This window comes from Seriola dumerili, unplaced genomic scaffold, assembly GCF_002260705.1.
Source record: "Seriola dumerili isolate Sdu_G_001 unplaced genomic scaffold, Sdu_1.0 BDQW01000278.1, whole genome shotgun sequence".
In the NCBI taxonomy this organism is placed as follows: Eukaryota; Metazoa; Chordata; class Actinopteri; order Carangiformes; family Carangidae; genus Seriola; species Seriola dumerili.
In genome coordinates, this window is record NW_019174533.1 from 221,144 (window position 1) to 240,742 (window position 19,599).

The following is a 19,599-nucleotide window of genomic DNA, read 5'->3' on the forward strand; positions in this document are numbered from 1 at the left end:
AATGCATTTAATTATGTGAGGGTTAGTGTGTGTGTGTGTATGTGTGTGTGTGTCTTTTTTTAATAAAGAAAGGAGATGAGAGTGGACTGCCAAACTTAGGAAGAAGAAGTCAACAACACACACACACACACTTGCACTCCCCTGGCCTATATCCAGGTATTTGTTGTGACTTGGCGTTGGAAGCGGAGAACAACACTGGTTGGCCTTTAGTTTCCCCCAGCGAGCCAATATCTGCTCTCTAATTGGTTGTTAATGAGTGAGTGTGTGTGTGTGCATGTTTGTTTGTCAGGGTATATGAAAGAGAGAGGGAGACAGTGTGTATTTGTTTGTGTGTGACAAGGCGGGGGGGGGGGGGGGCAGCAGGGATCTTTAACATCTGTCTAACAGACTGGGCCACTCAAAGCCTTGACCTGCGTCAACACAAACACACACACTGTTTTTAAATGTGGATTTGTGCGCATGTGGGTGAGAAGCAGCATGTGTGTGCATGTGTAGTGGGAAACAGGAGAGTGTTCAGCCTCTGCAAGATACACACACACACACACACACACACNCCTCACAACACACACACACACACACACACACACACACACACACACACACACACACACACACACACACACACACACACACACACACACACACACACACACACACACACAGAGTGGACTTTGTGCAGACATCTGGCAGTGCAGTCTGCTCTAATGGCAACAGAACTACAGGCATCTGCATCTCACACCCACACACACACATGCACATGCTGTCACATTCACACACACAGAGACACATACCATATCACTACAGTTAATCTTATAACTGGATAAGCACATGATACAAGAGACAGTTTGTCACAATGAGACGTTGTGCCGATATTCCAATGGAAAAACCCGATACCCTGGATATCGATACTGACTATTGAGGACTTAAACTCAGAGTGAACCGTCACCAGCACAAGTTAAGGACAAGAGCAAATCAGAAAAGGCCACAAAAATGATTTCTGTCTGCTGTCATCACATGAAGGTACCTTTTGGAATTTTTTGACCTCTCTTATCTAGCCATCTTTTTGATGAGCCGGTCTCTGTTTTGTTTGTGTCGTGTGGTCGAGTAGCGTGCGTACAAAGACGTGCAGTTACACACATGAGCGTGCAGGTGACGCAAAACACATTTTCCACCCGTTTGATGCTTAATTGATCAACTGCTGGTGTTGGTAACGTGTCAAGAAATGTATTCATTTGTTATTCAGACTTGTTAATGTTTTATAATAAAGGCATTGCATTAAATATACTGTTTATACAAAAACTCCCACAGGGTAGGTTCCAAAATGAAGTTATCTTTTCCTAAAAAGCTTGTGTTTTCCATTGAGGTTTGGTACATTACAGCTGGAAATAATGACTCTGGAAGTAAAAAATATTACTATTACTAGTATTACAATACCAATCAAAAAATGTTTCGTAATCTGTCAGATTATTTTTTAAAAAATGGCCAAAATCCACTCCAGATTAATTTAAACCATGTTTAGACATTCCCTTCACACAGTAATATCCTGCACAACTGTTGATGGAAGTCTCATGACTGGATTTGTTTGAGCGAGCGAAAGGCCAATATGAGCACTGGGCACCGACACCATTTGGTGTATTAAAATGTCTCGTCGTGATTTTTGCATACAGAACAAGGCGAGTCTGGCCTGATTCTTTGTTTTTCTCCCTTTTTTTGGCAAATGTTTGTTTTTTTTTCTACTTTTCTGCAAGTTCACGAGTGGAGGGAAGGCACTTCGACATTTCGGGCATCTGTTGTTTTGGCTTGGGTGAAATGAGGAGTGTTAAGTTGGAGATGGAGGGAGAGGCTGGCAGCAAGGAGATGTGCTCTGGTGGAACGAAAAGCTGCAGGCAAAAGAGAGAGAGAGAGACTTCAGCCCCATAGGTCAGAGTCAGAGGAATAGCTGGAATGCCAGGAGATCAACATTTATTTCACAGCTAGATTTATTCCACTGTGTTTCTTTACTCTGCTGGGTTAGTCATTCCCTACCCATACTCACATCTTGTTTTCTTTCATTCTCTGATTCCTTCGTTGTTTTCTTTCATTCTTCTCCTTTATCTTTCTTTCTTTGTCTCTATTTCCTCTGCTCCCCACCCCCCTCCCATCCCCACTGATTGGAAACAGATGTGACCATGTGTGGAGCTGAAACATAATTCAGATTTTTTTTTAAAAACACACAAACTTGACTGACCTGCAACCGTGAAGTGTGAACATGTGTGTGTATGTGTGTGAAAACAGAGATCACAAAACCAGTTGTTTGTATTTCATTTGAATAGCACATAATCATGTGTGTGTGTGTGTGTGTGTGTATACGTCTTAACGCTGACATTTCCCACAAATTCCAACTTTTTTTTCTTTTCGTTTTCTCTTTTCTTTCTTTCCGTAAGTAAAAAAAAATGACAAAGTTAGATATGAAATATGAAACGATTTGTCCAGGCCCGGCAGTATCACTTTACTTCCTCCATCCTTCAACACAAGGTTTCAGGCATGCAGGGAAGCCTCTATCTGTCACACTCAAAACACCTTTGAAACACTCTTTTTGTTTAATAAGGTTAAACAAGGAGGCTGCATCATGAATGCAAGCCTGCTGCTTTGAGCGCCACACTGGTGAATTCAAAAACAAGGTGGAGCGTCATTTGAAAAACCCCGCCAGCCTCATTTCTGTCAAGACTGGCTCTCACTGGGAAACTTTTCTGGGTCACAATTTCATTAATGTGTGGAGAAAAAAAACAAAAAAACAAAATGTACAAAGTGGCCGCATCCCGCCGAGATAGAGACAGAGATCTGTGGGAAGAGACGGCTTAGCTGTGTCGCTCCAGTGTCAGTCGGCCATATAGGTTAATGTGCCACAGTGGGACAGCAGCTCGCTTCACCCCGCGTAGCCTCTGCCAGCAGCTCAGCTAATTCCACGTGGAAAGCTCCACTCCAGCGTCTTGTTTTTCTGGCACATTTGTTGACTGCAGTGATGCAAATTTTAAACCTTCCGCCTGCTGTAGATGTGAATTTTAATCTTTGTGTTTGTAACATAACTCAACATGGAATCATGAAATTCACCTCGACTTTTCTATTAATATAAATTGAGGACTCCCCACATCAACAATCCTTAAATGTTACTTTCTGCTCGTGTTCTGTGGTTTAAGGGGTTATTTGGAAGTTTTTTCTCTGCTGCTGAACGAGGTTTCTTGCTGGGAGAAGATTGCATTTCATTGCATTTCCAAAACAAGAGATTATAATACGCCCTCTGAGCAGTGCTATGTCTTCGGGGCAGACTGGAGGCTGCGGTGAATCGCTATCAGAGAGGGATGAGACAGGCCGGGGCTAGCTGGTTAGCAGTTAGCGTGCTAACTTCAGTACAAGAAAAAATGTGATAGAGACCAGAGTTAACATCAGTAAAGGAATGGTGAACTCACGTTTCCTCTAAACTGGTAAGTAAACAGCTGTCGATGCTAACCTTGTAGCAACAGCAAAACTTACAAATAGCTCCTTTAAACATAAAACAATGAAAAGCTTGACAGTCTTCCCGGCTGTTATATCAAAACCTTGATGCTGGATTTATACTGTATCTTTTTAATGATCAGTATCAACAAAACAAAATGATCCGGGCCAAATGCTAATCGCTGATTTACTGTACTCTACTGTGTTTGGTCCACTTAAGCGCGCAAGTGTTGGCAAACTGCTCTCCTTCACAACAGCCGGGCTCTACAGTGCAAGTGTGAAAAATGATCTGCGCTCACCATCACGAGTGACTTTCGAGTTCCGACACCTGGACCGGCACAGTACACCGATTCAGATACAGTCAGACGATAACGAAGCTGTCGTCTGATCCTCTCTCTCTTCCCTCTCTTACATGAGCAAACAGCAGCAGAGCACACAACATTCACTGACCGGAGCTTTCGCCGCAATGACGGATCGTAACATCTGTCGCTAATTAACAGTAATTTTGCGAGTAACTTGATGACAGGCCAAAATGAAATGTGTCTGTTGTCTGGTTTGCATTCCCTCTTCAAGCCACTGCTTGTACTCAGCCTTTCTGCAGCTGCAACAACAACAACAACAGTAACGCATCTTCTCTCTACCAGATATCGTCACGTCACAAATTCTCAGTTAGTCTTAAATTCATATCAAATCAACAATTTTAAACTTACCAACTTAATAGTTTTGAACCAGGACATTGAGTGTACATATACAGTACAGTATATACTGAGCATCTTTGGCACAAATTTTTTTTCAGAAATTATCAGATCAAACTGAGTATTGTCAATATTTAATGGTTCAGATCAGAGTCAAGGCCAAAAAAAGTCCCGGGAACACGGCAACCCACCAGGATTCATCAGGTGTCGCACAAGTCTCCACTTCTGTAGTTTCAAATTAAAAGCCCTCTTCAGAGTCGAGTAATTGCGACTTCATTACACTGTGGCAGGCCGCCACTGCAAAATGTATGTAGTGGAAAATGCTAGTCTCAATGTCTAGATACTGAGATAGGTTTGGGTGGGGACACATCTGCTACTTTTGGGCCTACATTTGGTAAATGTAGGCAAACATCACAGTTGCGAGTCGAGCCAAAACGCTCTTTCAATGTAACACGAGCCAGATGATGCTCTTTAAGCCATGCTGTCCATCTGAGCAGTGCAGACTATAATCTGTGTAATCTGAACTAAAGCCTTTCCTGACAGCCATAATCCAATTATTACAGACCACTACAGGGATTCACCCAAATATGAGAGCCTGTAAAAAAATACTGTGTTGCTTTATGGTGAAAGTAGCAGGCGCAGACCAACACAGGGGAATGTGCACTCCCAATGCAGACGCACATTTTCAACTAAACACTTGTATGCACATGACCGTACACACACTGTGATGACACGGCGTGCACAATGCTCGTTTCTGTCTGGCTCACAAAAGTGATATATATATTTTGGAGGAGGTAATTTTTTACACGTTAGGATTATTGTATGTATATGATTTATATGAGATACAGGACGTGCTGCTGAGTTTTCAAAGAGCTCAGTCAATGTAGTGTATTCTTTGAATTTTTTTCCATATTTTCAATATTAGCTGTTTCCTGTCGCGCGTGTGTGTGTGTGTGTGTGTGTGTGTGTATGTGCATCACCACACCGACACACCAAAATATGAGGCCAAGAGATGTCTATAAGCTTTATCTCATCTGCTGGCGCCTGCTGAGCAGCTAGCAGGAAAACCCAAACACAGCTGCGACAGACTGCTATAGACTCACACACACACACACACACACACACACACGCATTTGTGCATCCCTGCAATCGCGCGTACAAACATATGAATAATTAAAGAAACAAATACACATTAATGAACAAATGTTTTTGCACAAACACACAAATACATTCATGTCCGTCATAAAGCCACACAAACAACACATATACAACCACAGCATGAATGCCCATCAATAAATAATTACACTCTTCATTAGATGCTGCAGGGTCAGCAGTTTTGTGAAGCGTGCTGCGGAGGTTTGTTGTCCCGGACGACCAGCACACGCGTTTGTATAAAGGGAAAGACGTTGTTGGCTTATTGACCCAGTTAAGCAGCTGGGGGGGGGGGGCAGACGTGAATTGGACTTTCAGAGCGTTCGGTTCCTTGCGAGCAGCTTGAGCAGTGAACTCAGAAATGATATATGACACAGAGACAAGCAACGTTTAGGGTTTCGTGACTCGTCGCACCACTTAACCACATCTAATTCCCGCCTTTCCTGACAGATAAGAACTGTTCATTTCAAAATGTGACACTCTAATACTGAGCTTGTTAAATGTCTGTGCCCCTGTTTCTTATTTCTGCTCGGTGTCAACTCGGAAGTTTCCCTCAGACTTCTGGTGAGTTTCTGAGGAAAGAGGTCACTTTAGGTCCAACTCATGCATCTTTAAGGCGTAGCAGCCACAAGCTTCAAAACACTCCCAACTCCATAACAAGCTGACACTCGTGAGCCTAAAGGAGCTGTTAATCAGTTCTGTCCATTTTGTGCTAGAGTTAACAATGAATACCACTGTGCAATAAATTTAGTTCACTCAAACTGTAGATGGATCTGAGAAAATCCCCCATTGAGAATTCATTATAAATTAGGAAGATTTCACAGCATGATAGGCACCATGTGATTCAGCCTGAGGCGGAAAATATCACAAGACAAAAACATATGGGGAAGTTGGAGCTAAAGACGTTCAAATGCCTCGAGGTATGTAACATTTTTGCAGTGTCATGCATCAAAATGTCTCAAGAGGCAGGAGAGAAAACTGCACCTCATCAAAAAGTATTTCTCCCAACGGGCTGTATTCTACACAGCATTTGACAGCAATTCGCCTCGGCAGTGCATGTATTTATCACTGCGCTGCCACAAAAATTCATCTTTACAAGTCACTTAATCTCCCACTGAGTCAGAGAAACTTGAATTCTTTAAAAACAAAGGAGGAATTCTACCTCCATAGCCTGAGATAACACCATCTGTTTCCAGAGCTGTTTCACCTGCTCCCCTAGAAAAAAAAAACCCTCAATCTCAAGCCAAAATAATGACATATTTTGGCTCCTGGACCACAGGCTGAGTTGCTTTTATTTTGAAAGTTTCTTGGGCTCCGATTATAGGGAGTTATATATTGTGAATGCCTAAGGAAAGGACCTTAATTTTGGAGAGGCTGCATCCTCATTGTCTCGGTGTTACAGCCAACGTTTTACTATTTGGTTTAATTCCAGCCACTCTCATCTCAGTGTTGTTTTTCCAGCCGCAGCACACAGCAGGCAAACGTTAGCAACTAGCTGTGAAGATAGCAGATCATTCATCCACAAAAGAGCAGTTATTTCCCTCAGGAGTTGGTGGAGACCAAAATAGAGCTAATTTGGGACGTTCATAATGTGTCCTGAAATACAACTTCAAATAAATGCCAATGTTGCTGTGTCTGCACAATGAGTGGGCAACTGTTACCGCTCAGCAGTTTGCCAGTTTTAGAAAGTGATGATGTGTCAATGTTGTGTTTGCAGCTTGTTCTGCCGCCCCTGACCGACCAATAACAAATCCGGTAAACCTCTAGACAGGTTGGACAGGGATCACAGAGACAAACAACTAACACATGCTCACATTCAAACCCACTGGATATTTAGAGTCACCGATAAACCGAACCTGCATGTCTTTGGATTGTGGGAGGAAGCCGGAGTACCTGGAGGAAACCCAAGCAGGCATGGGGGGAACGTGCAAACTCCATAAAGAAAGGCTCCAGTGCTAACCACTGCACCACTGCGCCGTGCTCAGCCAATGTTGACACGTGAATCACACATGTGGCAAATTCAGAAATAATGAATCACTGCAGCAGGGAGGAAACACTGCATCGTATTTGCTAATTCATCCAAAAATTGACTCAGATTCTGAAAAATCACTTTTTTAAACTGCTGAATGTGTTCATCCCGTTTCTACTTAGTGTAGTCTTTAGCTTTAATTCACTGTTAATGGTGCACACAACAGAATATTAAGAGAGGCTTCTTCACTGAAATGCTCCTTGGGAGTTTTTGACCTTTTTTAAAATAAATGAATAAATAAATAAAGAACCAGTAGTTAATAACATAATTGCTCATCTTTTGCACTGATAATTCAATGAGGACAGTTTCATGCTCACCCAAGGCAACTGGAAGTGCTCCAACTGCATGTCACAAAATATTGTCTTTTCTGAAAAAGAGTGGGACTGGGTTTTCTAAATGCAATCACAACTGTAAAAGACTGTGCTTACACTCAGTCGGTGCTGAGAATAATATCCCTGTCAGTACCCTTTCTGCATGTTTCTGGTAGCCAGGATAAAAACATTTTGTAGGTCACCGCATACCAGATATGCTGTTAACACGCATCAACTCGTGAACAGATAACTTTTCTACATCAAATATTAAGGGAACATTAGTGAGCGTGATGTAAGCGCTGCCATTAGAGCCGTGATATTCCCAACACAGCAGGTCCAAAGCGGGATGCGACGCGGGTGACCCATCCACTGAGGCGCAGGATAACGGTAATGAGACTGAAGATACAATAGAGAGATAGAGAGAGAATGAAGCAAACGGACACAGACGGAGACACACACACACACACACACACACACACCAGTCACTAACCGCCTGGAAGGAAGAATACAAAATGCCACAGAAATAAACTGTAATCCTGGCCAGCAGTGATCAACACTGATAAATATTAATAAACACTATTATGCTCTGAGAGAAACAGAGAAAGAAAGAGCAAGAGGAGGAGAGAAAAGATAGAGAGGGAGGTAGGGACAGAGAGAGAGCAAGAGAAAGAGAGAGAGAGAGAGAGGGAGAGAGAGAGGGCAATAACAATAGACAAGTCTTCTTGCACTCCGTTATTGGAAGCAATTTTACCTCTGACATCCACCTGGCGTTTTTACACACACACACACACACACACACACACTCTCCACTCTCACATGCTCTTTCTCTTTCTCTCTCTCTCTCCCACCCTTTCTCTGTTCTTATTATCAGCCCTTTTTTTCTCTGTTTGTTTTCACTATTGTTTTGTCCCTCTTCTTTGGAGGCCAGGATAAAAGGTGGGCACGCGCACGCGCGGACGCACACACGCACACACACAAATGAGAGAAGTGTACAGAGAAGGCAGAGATGCAAAAAAAAAAGGAGATAAAGTGAGTCCTAAACACACACATATACACACACAGAGGATAGTATCTCTCTCTCTCTCTCTCTCTCTCTCCGCCTGAATCAGTCTCATTAGTCATGCTGAGGCTGTAGTGTTGCTGGGTCAGCCTGCTTACAGAGCTGTAGAGCTGGATGGCAGCCCACAGCCAGCGAAGGTCACCCACCGCTCAGTTTTAACTCCCACAAGACCAACACTGGCCTCCTCCTGATAATGAGCGGACATAAAGATGCACAGGCAGAGAGACCTGCGGTGTGAGCCGCACCCATCGCAGTGTGGACGCGTGGGAGAAGATGTTCAGCCAAAGTGAGAACTATTTGGAACTAGCTGCACAATTCATCGAAATAAGCAATGTGGTGCTACAGAGACGCCCCGGCCCACAAATCATACTCTCCAGACGTACCAAAACATGTAAACATGTTTGTTTGGTACAAGACCCGACAAAAATCCCATCATCATCATCATTCTTAAATTTTTTTCATTGAACGCAAAAACAGAGACCATTCCAACTGAAATCGCAATCTCAATATCTGCCAAAATAATATAGTATATATACATAATATGATTCCTTTTCGCATATCGTGCAGCCCTGCTTGGAACATCTCGCAAACACACAAACCCACAGTGGTAGTGAGATGCGTTCGGAGCAGTAGAGCTTTCAGGGAATTTCAGAAAAGAGAAGACAAGAAAAAAATCACATGATTATGCTCCAAAGTGTCGACAACAAGGATTTACAATGTAGGAATGCAGCAGTGGCTACAAAACCTGCACGCACTGTTTTCAGTATCTATTTTGTCTAGATAAGCACAACCTCACTGGGTTTGAATCTTTGTGATTGTGCATGTCTGTTACTAAACATTATGTCCAAAACATGCAACAATTGTTTTATTGATGTTAACGTGCAAAAAGTGGGAAAATCTCTGGAAATCAATCAGAAACGACCTACTGCAGACCGACAGTATTGAGAATAGAGAAGTGACTTAATTAGAGGAAGTGTGTAGGATTGTGCGTCTTGGCAATGAAAATGGAAACTGGATTTCATTTTGAAGTTGGCTGTAAACCCAGCTAAATTCACCTGGATTAACCCCGAGCTGTTCTTGGGTTTTCACTCTCTTTATTTCTAGGCTCTGGGCCGCACATGAGCCCCATTTTTTAGCCTGTATTTCTTTACATTCTGGCAAATCAGCACCACAGACAGTCATGCTGCATTGGTTCCTGCTTGTACTGCAACCCTAGGTGTACTGAAAAAATGCCTAAATGAGACGATTATGAGGTGAGATCTTACTCATATTACTGCTATCACTGGAAAGATTAAGTCATGCTGATCCCAAAAGCTGAGGGCAGGAGATACGTGGATTCTCATTTCAAAAAGTTACTCTGAGAAAGAAGAGTTGCAAGGTTTGACAAATGCATCAATTCATTTAAAGGTCCCATATTGTATGAAGGTAGATGTCCATGTCCTCTTTGGTTTATAAAGCAGGTCTAAGTTCTATATTAATACTGTGAAAGTATCAAAGCGCTCAGTCCACAGAGAGATGCACACAGCCTGAATTCAGAAACTGAGCTTTAAAATTAGTCATCGGTACTTCTGTAACTTTGTGATGTCACAACAAAGCAGTCACCACTCTAAGCCACGCCCCAAATCCACCATCCTGGACCCACCATCCCACCTTGCAGGATTTGGTTTCTCTGAGTGTTTACCTGAAATCTGCTATATTTTCATTCGATCACTCAGGAATCAGCCAATCAGAAGAGAGGCTCTGAGCCTCTTTTTCACTTCATTTCTCCCTCACACCATCCAGGGGATTGCAAAATATCAATTTATAGCATGGATGACATGGTAGAGAACCTCCAGGACTGAAACATACAAATTGAGCAATAACAAAAAAAAAAAAGTTTTGAACTTAAGTTCATTTAACATGTGTGTGGAATTGTGAACGTGCAGTCCCTCCTTTTAGTAATTCACTGCAATAGGAATGTGGGAGATGTATCATAATTTGTTATAAACATGGAGAAATAGACCATAACATTTTTTTAAATATTAAAAATCTTATATCGATCGCACTTCACAGTGAAGCTTTTAGAAAAATTATTTTCTCAAGTGCCCTGCACCGTGATGAAGTTTGATAGCTTCCAGGAAGAGAGGAGTGTCTGAGCGTTGACTGACTGACCTGACCTTGTCTCCTGAAATGAGCCGGTATGAAAGTTTCCACATGACTCCAGCACAGAGGCGACGAGCTGTCACCGCTCTCGTCAGGAAACACTGAACATGTCTGTACGAGGAGATGATAAATTCATCACGGCGACGTCCCAGAGCGAGCGCTGCTGACACGACCTTGATCGATTGCAGGCGGAACGACAGATGGCTATAAAGGACAATCATGTAACTGTACGCTCATTAGCATAATCGCATGCATATACAGTACACTTCAGACTACAAGGCCACATGGTGATTGCACAGCACCGCTGCGCTTGTGACAAAGAGGTAATGTTGTTATTGTCTTGCATGAGCCGTGACGCTTTTAAAGGGAAAACTGAATTAGCAACTATAGCAATAATATGTGAAATGTGCTTCTGTAATTGGAAAAGGCGGATTGTGGCTTTCTTCCATTGCTACTTTTTTTTCCAATAATAGCTAAACAAATGGCAGCATGGTAGAGAAATGATTAAAGTGATTATCCCTTAAAAAAAGGCAACCACAGGTTTGATCTCTACAGCTTCTGCATGGCCCGTCAAAAGCACAAAAAATGAGCTCCCCCATAGCTTGGGCTTTTTGTCAGAACTGAACCAGCAGTGCCTGACACATCACAGATAATGAGCAAATGGACAAACTGAAAAAGACCAGCCCATTTCCCACCATGATTAAATCGAGGTGCAAATTACACTGTGGCTTTCAGGAGAGTGTTGTTCTTTGTCTTGTTCATAGACTGAAAGGATTGTGAGCACAACAGTGCTTTGAGCTAAATGTTTAAGTCAGGACACGCTCACAATGCTAACATGCTGATGATCAACAGGTATAATGTTAATCATATGAACAATCTGAGTTTAGCATGCTGTGCTTAGCATGCTAATGTTTCATAATAAGCTCTGTACACAAAGTAGAGCGGAGGCTGATGGAAATGTCATTCATTTTTGCAGGTATTCAGTCATAAAACCAAAGCACTGCACAAATTAAAATTGTGACTGGATGATGGTGCCGGATTAAAAGTCAGAGGATCACTAAAGTGAGTCTAATTTATCCTGAGGGGAACGTGAACGTGAACCAAATGTCATGGCAATCCAGCCAATATTTGTCGGGACATTTCACTGAAAACCACAAATGTCAACTTCACGGAGGTGCTAGCAGAAAAAAGTCAGAGGATCATCGCAGTCATTAGGATATATTGTCTGGGAACCATGAATGTCTGTACAACATTTTGTTCCGACCCATCGAGGAACTGTTGAGATATTGTGGGCTTCATCCTCTGGGAACCACGAGTCTGTGCACAACATTTCATAGCAACACATCCCTCAGTAGAGACCTGTCAATCTGAGCCAAAGTGAGCTGACTCACCATCCATACAGCAAAACTACTAACTAAAAACACTTCAGTCATTCACTCCTCCATCTCCCTCTCCCTTACTCTCTTACTCTCCATCTTTCTCCGTCCTTCCTCCTGCCTTTTTTTTTTCCTTCTCTTTCCTGTGTTCTCTCACCACATCTTCCTGCTTTATCCCAATAATTCTCCATCTGTCGTCCTTCCTCCTCTCCCTCACATCTTCCCTTCCTTCTACCCTCCTTCAACTTTCGACCCCCCGCCCCCCCTCCTCCCATGAAAGCCACGACTTCCACTTTCTTCCGTTCCCCTTTTTCATTGGATCACCTGTTCCCTCCGCATTGTATTTTCAGATCACATCTAGGCGCTGGCTTTACACACTAAGTCACTCTATACCTCATCACTCTCAGTGGAAAGTCAAGGAGAGGGCAGAGGGATGGTGAGCGAGCAGAGAGGAGGGGAGAAGCTGAAGAGGAGCAAAACAAGCGTAGTGTAAAAATGAGGGAGGTTAAATGGACTGGCTTTATATTGCATTATCTAGTCTCATCAACCACTCAAAGCGATTTACACTACAAGTCGCACAATTTGGGTTCGAGTGCCTTGCACACGGACGGGGGGACAGCCGGGGAATCGAACTGCCAACCTCGCGATCAGCGGACGACCCGGTCCACCGCCTGAGCCACAGCTCAGACAAAGGAAAGAGGTCAGGAGAGGAGTTGAAGGGGAGAGATACAGAGAGAACCAGAGCAGGAAAAAAGGGGAAGATGAAAGAAGCAGCAGAGGGACAATGGGGCAAGCAAAAAAAGAAAGAAATCTTTATGCAAATGATGGAGGCCGGAGTGAAAGACGGAAGAGAAAAGAGAAGATGGGAGAGCAGAGAGATATGGAGACAGAGGGGTGGGAGAGTGGTCCAGAGATTTATGGCAGGTTGTTATGGAGCGCCGACTGAATAACAGAAGGTGAGACCAGGTGAATTATTCATGAAGATACATGGCCGTGTGTGTGTGTGTGTGTGTGTGTGTGTGTGTGTGTGTGTGTGTGTGTGTGTGTGTGTGTGTGTGTGTGTGTGTGTGTGTGTGACATGTGGGTGACGGGAGCAGGTGAAACACACACATACACACACATTAATGTCTCTCAGGCACCCTTAGGCCAGCTCATCTACCCGGACGAGACAAGCCTCTCACAACCTGTGGACAGAATTATTCCTAAACACATGGGAGCTCAGAGAGACAGCCGTCCTGTCCTCAGCCTCATTCACCAGTGGAGACATTTTAACCGCAAGAAACTGAATGCATGATGGGAATTTTTTTTTTTTTTCCATCCCTCTAGCTCCTCCCAGTGTCAGAACAGATTTCTTTCCCACAGTAATTGACAATCGGAAGTGAATACATTTAATTCTTCTAGTGTCCCATCTGGTAGATTCACATGAATTCACACCACATGGTGTGTAGGGATCCATACTGACTACCAACGATCTTTATGGAGCTAAAAAAAACATTAAAGAGGGATCATGGAAGTTGGAGGATGTAGGATTAACCAAGACAAACACAGGCTACTGTGCTGCAGGTAGATGCTAGAAATGAACCATATAATGATATACTATGCAGTAGTGCATCTTTTCACTCAGAATAAATATAGCTTCTCTCTTCTCATAAGAAGATCATGGTAAATGTGCTGCCTCTGCTGCCCACATTCTCCCATGGTGCTATAACGCTGGATTCAAAAGCCACTGAGACAGCATTTATTCCATGTGGCACTAAATGTGCGATCCCACCTACACTTTGGCCCAAACCAGAGAGGAAAATATTACGCTGTTGCGTTCAAGAATTTGTTGAGATTCATACTTTCCACTTATAGGCCAAACCAGGGAAAGTCACATGGATGCACAAGCAGCTTTTGATGAGTTGCCATCCTGCCAGGGTGGAGATTTTGGCTTTGGGTGTAGGGTAGCAGTGAGAGGTAGCATGGAGGTGCAATGTATCCAGTTACTGGAAATTTTAGTTTTAGTAGGCAAATGTTGAACTTCAGCCCAACGTTGCCTTTTTTTTTTTCATATAGTTTGGTTTTGATTATGTTCTTACTGCTAATAAATAGAAAAACAGCTCACGAACAACCAAACACTCGTCTGCAATACTTTCCACACATGCTTGGTTTTCACACACCCGACACCCATCACCACTGAAATGCTTCTGGCAAGGGCGCAAAGGTAAAACTAAAACTTAACACTTATCATTCCAGGAACTACAAACTGGCATATTCACAATTGTAAATAACCTGACGCAAACCCACCACAAACCAGTGTATTTCCCATGAACGATCAGTGCAGCTTAGGATGATCACAAAATCTAAATCGAAAACACCTCTGGGAGCTACTGTCTCAAACACTCACCGAGTTGATGCAGGCCAGCTCCTTGTTGAGCAGCCAGGGCAGGGAGAGTTTCCCCTCTCCTCTGTAGCACGACTGAATCCTCTCTTTAATCTTCTCCTTTATCCGCCTCATTGTGAACAGACACAAAGCCGACTCCTTGGGCGGCTTGGCTCTGTTCTTCTGACCCTGGGCGAATACAGTAAACAGAACCTCCTCGTGCTCTTGAATGCCGAGCGAACGCGCCAAACGGGTCCCCGGCCGGGCCAAATATGCATCCTGAACCAAGCGGTATTCCACTCCATCCTTGGTGCAGCCGATGGGGAACTCCACGTAGGAGTAGAACTTGGGATCGTCGACGCACAGGCGAACGATTTTAGAGGTGAAGAACTGTTCGCTGCTTGCATCTGGCGAGGTGAGCTGGGTGTCGAGCTGTAAGGTCAGGTAATACACAAACTGCTCGCTGTTGAAGCCGTAGATGTAGTAGATGTCAAATGCAGGAAACTTGGAGAGCGTGTCTGAGGGAATCTTGAGCTGCGAGGAAACAAACTCATCCTGGTAGACGAAGCTGAACATGTCCGCGTTCTCCTCGTTAGACATCAACTTGCGGCTGGACAGCGTCGGGAAGTACTCAGATTTCCCATCGATGGGAGTGCCGACGAAGAGTTTTCCACCTTCACCGAAAAGATCCGGGGAGATCACGACACCTGACATGGTGCCCGCTTCCGCAACACTGGAAAGATAATGCTCTTTGCGATGGTGGGGCTCGCCGAGCTTGAACAAATCATCCAGACGCAGGAACTGGCATATTCCCTGGGAAGTGCTCCCACAGGCGATCAAGCGGTTGTGGGCAGCGTCAAGTAGCAGGAGTTTATTGACATTAGAGGTCTGCACCAGCTCGTGGGGGCAGGACTGGACACCGGGCGGAGGGTAACAGCGAGGGTTGTCCGTCACGGGGCCGGTAACGTGGCTCCGCAGCTTGGTGAGGTTGCTGGACAGCTTGTAGATCCAGTTGACGGCGCCCAGGTAGACCTCGCCGGTTTTGTTGTGGACCACCAAATGTGTGAGACCTCCTTCGGGCGGGGAGAAGGAGAGGAGGGAGGAGGGGGAAGGAGTGGAGGCGGTGGGCATGGAGAGGGAGAGGAGCAGAAAGAAGGCGGGGAGGATGAGAAAGGGTGAGTTGAGGTGGGAGGACATGGCAGTGAGGGGAGGGGGAGGTGTGAACGTGTGGGTGTTGGTGAGTATCTTTGACTGCGTAATCCTCTGCAGGGTCAGTCGGCGCCTTATAGGACTGCAGGGTACGATGTTACAAAAGAAAGAGTTTCCAAGCGATCGACTTCCTCTTTCCTTTTTTTCCTCCTTTCTCTGCTGTTGTTTTTTTTATAACCTCATCCCCTGATCCTCAGTCTTGTCTGCTGCCAGCCCTGAGAAAGAGAAACAGCAAAATCTTAGCAAACACAGATGTCAATATATTCATGGACTTGTGTTTTGCACTTCCACAACTGACAAAATAAGGATTCATTTGTTTGTATCGAAATGACAAGACACTTAATATTCGCCCACAGACTCAGACTCAGAGGCCTCGATGCTGAAGTCCAAAAAAACAAATGAGGGCACTATCGGGCTTTGTTTTATTGACTTCTCGACTCTTGGCTCGCACTACTCTGTGGAGTACATCTTTTAAAAGAAGACAGGGCCAAACATTGCTCCTCTGCGTATTGATTGTCTGGAGGTATTAAAGGATACAGCAGACAAAGTGCGCGTACACAAAGAAATACATACGCACCTCGAACAATCCCAAAAATACACTGTATGAGAGGAGGAACATGTGGAGAGATGTACAGTATTAAACAGTGTGCGGATGTGAAACACATATTGGAAAAGGAGACGACATTAGAAAACACGTACAGGGCGAGCCGCTGATGTGCAGCATTGTGATAACAGGTAAACATCCATAAATTACAAGCAATGCTGCAGGGAGAATCCTGTAGTGTATTTACTACAGACCAACAGAGCGGAGAAATACAGGCACCCATCTTCTAAAAAAAGAGGGGGGGGGGGGGGGTTCAGCCCGATAAAGCAGGACAGACAGTGAGAGGGAGAGAAGTGAAAGCTATTTGGCTTCAAACCACTTCAATATAAAAGGCGAGAGAGATGGAGGGAAAGATGGCTGTAAGGGAAAACTGAGGAATTAGAATTACTGTCCACACTCATATACTCACATACGTAGTGACGACTGTGAAGGAATTTAATCAGATAAGTGTATTTTGTTGTAATTAGTGTACAAATTGACGGAGTTAAGGCCAAAAACGTGTGTTGTGAGGTCACAGTGACCTTGACCTTTGACAACCAAAATCGAATGAGTTCGTCCTTGAGTCCAAGTGGACATTTGCGCCAAATTTGGAGAAATTCCCTCGAGGCGTTCCTGAGATATCGCGTTTACAAGAAAGGGACAGACGGACGGACGAACGGACGAATGGACGGACGGACGGACGGACGGACGGATGGATGGACGGACAACCTGAAAACATAACGCCTCTGGTCACGGAGGCAAAAAAAGAATGAGGGGAAGAAAAAAAAAAACGTAGACCATCTATCTACTTTCCAGTCTGTTCCATCCATCGACCCATTTTCTATATCCACTTATCCGGGTCATGGTTGTAGGAGGCTGGGGCCTGTCCCAGAATGCACTGGGGGACAAGTAAAGTCTTCAAAGTTTTAGTACAAAAGCAACATGACTGTTCCACAGTCAATCATCAACAGCATCGTTGATATTACCATCATCAGCGAGTGATGAAGATGATGGATAGTGGTTCAAAAGGCTGCTGTCCTTTGGAACAGCCATGCATTCACATACAGTGCTGTCCAAACTTCAGTTCACTGGTTAATGCTTGGATATATCTAAATACAGAGCACAAGGAAAAGGCTTGTTTCATAATGGAGTTGGGTCAGAAAGTAGTACACACACAGTTTGGTCACAAAGCATTCTCCTCTCTCATTTCTGCTGCTGTTTTTCATTCCTCTCTTTCACTGCATTCTCTCTCTCTCTCTCTCTCTCTCTCTCTCACTTTCAATTTGACAATTTCTTGTCAATAGCGTCTTTCATCTTCAGCCCAGCCATGATTACAGTGGCCCAGACGATGCTGTTGCCTGTCCCATCAGGACAATACAGCCACTGTTACCATCTTGGACACACACACACACACACACACACAAACACACACACTCTGTGAACATCACATACAGTGGGTCAAAAGCATTTTTACACACTCTCTCAGATCCTACTGACTTCACCACGTCATTCGCAGACATAACTGACATAAGATGGACCTGCCCACACACACACACACACACACACACACACACACATACACACTCATGCACCACCACCCAACACAAGCATCCACATAACACACAAGGAATTTTCCTGACTACACAACAGTGGAAGCAATTGAACATCTACTCACTACACTAAACTGCATAGTAAGACAGGCTATTTTTTGCAGCATTTTCATCAAACCCTGACTGATGTATTTTATAAATTCTATAAATAAGTGAAAACCAAGCAGCGCGCGTGAACTCCGTGGCCGTGCAGCTTTAGTAGCCGGTGGAGCTGAGTGCTGATGTTTGACTAAACTGGGACAAAGAGATGAGAGGAAAAAGAGGAAGATGTCTTTGAACTGAAAAACAAGTTATTGATTTAAAAGTCTTTCTGTAATGCCTGAATTAGATCAAACAGAGAAATGGGTTGAGTTTAAGGATGAAGAAAAAATGGTTAGGAAAAGTGACTGTGGACACACATACATGAGGAAAATGGGACCGAATCTTGTGATGGGCTACAAAACATTTTTCATGCTGCTCAAACCCAATCCAAACATCCTTAAAAAATTCATGTTAATATCATATTCTGACCAAATTTTGCCGCATTTACATTTTACCATTTTCATTACGTAATTCTCTCACAGATATTTCACATGGGAATTTGTGTATATTCCCTCCATTTACATTATGTGTGGTATTATCATTCAATTACATTCATACATTCATGCATGCTGCTGTACTGGTGCTACAGTATACAGTAGCACAATATACAGTATACAGTCTAAGTATTATCCAGCCTGTCTGAGTCACTCTGCCACATATCATCAGAAGCCATTTCCAATCAGAAAAATATGACACAATGTTATCACTTTATAAATCATATCATTAATTTCCCTCAAACTCTTGAGCATGTTATCTGATCCAAGAAAAACCTTGAATTATCCGGAGTGTTTGTGTGTGTGCGTTTGTTTGTGTGCGTGTGTGTGTGTCAGGGCCATCCTGAAGCCCACCTGCCACATCAGATGAAGCTGTAGAGGCGTTCAGGTCTGTCCTGAGCTGATTTATTGCTGCTGGCACATCGATTGCACACACAGCCACAGACCTTGGCCAAACACTTAAGCAAATTTATACACACCACTTCTTTAGCATGGAGCTCACATCCATGCCTGCTGGCCTCACTCTGTGTGGGGCTGTGCGTTTGTCTGTGTGCACGTATGTGTGAGCACCTTGCAGCTACTAAATCTTATTCACTACTCAAACACACGCACGAATATCAGCCTATACATAAACTGTATGTACACAAAGCATAAATAAATGTGGCCCACCTTCACAAACCACAGGCAAAGTATAAACATTTACATTTATATCCTTTCCATTTTATACAGACTTTTTCTGGATGAAGTGCAGTGAGAAAATGTTGAGGCCATGAGCTGAAACTGAACCGCCCTGTGCCTTTACCTGCATCCATGACCCTGTTGATTAAAGCAAGTGAACCAAAAGATTTGGATTTTTATATATATATATTTTCCATTTTATACAGACTTTTTCTGGATGAAGTGCAGTGAGAAAATGTTGAGGCCATGAGCTGAAACTGAACCGCCCTGTGCCTTTACCTGCATCCATGACCCTGTTGATTAAAGCAAGTGAACCAAAAGATTTGGATTTTTATATATATATATA

At 43.7% G+C, this 19,599-nt stretch overlaps 1 protein-coding gene across 1 annotated transcript in view; it reads right to left on the bottom strand.

The window, feature by feature from the left end:
- Positions 1 to 16,531, bottom strand: part of LOC111230678 (plexin-A1-like) — a 224,213-nt gene extending 207,682 nt beyond the window's left edge. The window contains exons 1-3 of the mRNA XM_022757485.1: positions 16,507 to 16,531; positions 15,986 to 16,022; positions 14,623 to 15,889 (exon numbers count right to left, since the gene is read on the bottom strand). Of these exons, the coding sequence (XP_022613206.1) occupies positions 14,623 to 15,889; positions 15,986 to 16,022; positions 16,507 to 16,531 (1,329 nt within the window). The remainder of the gene's footprint in view (positions 1 to 14,622; positions 15,890 to 15,985; positions 16,023 to 16,506) is intronic.
- Positions 16,532 to 19,599: the final 3,068 nt, after the last annotated feature.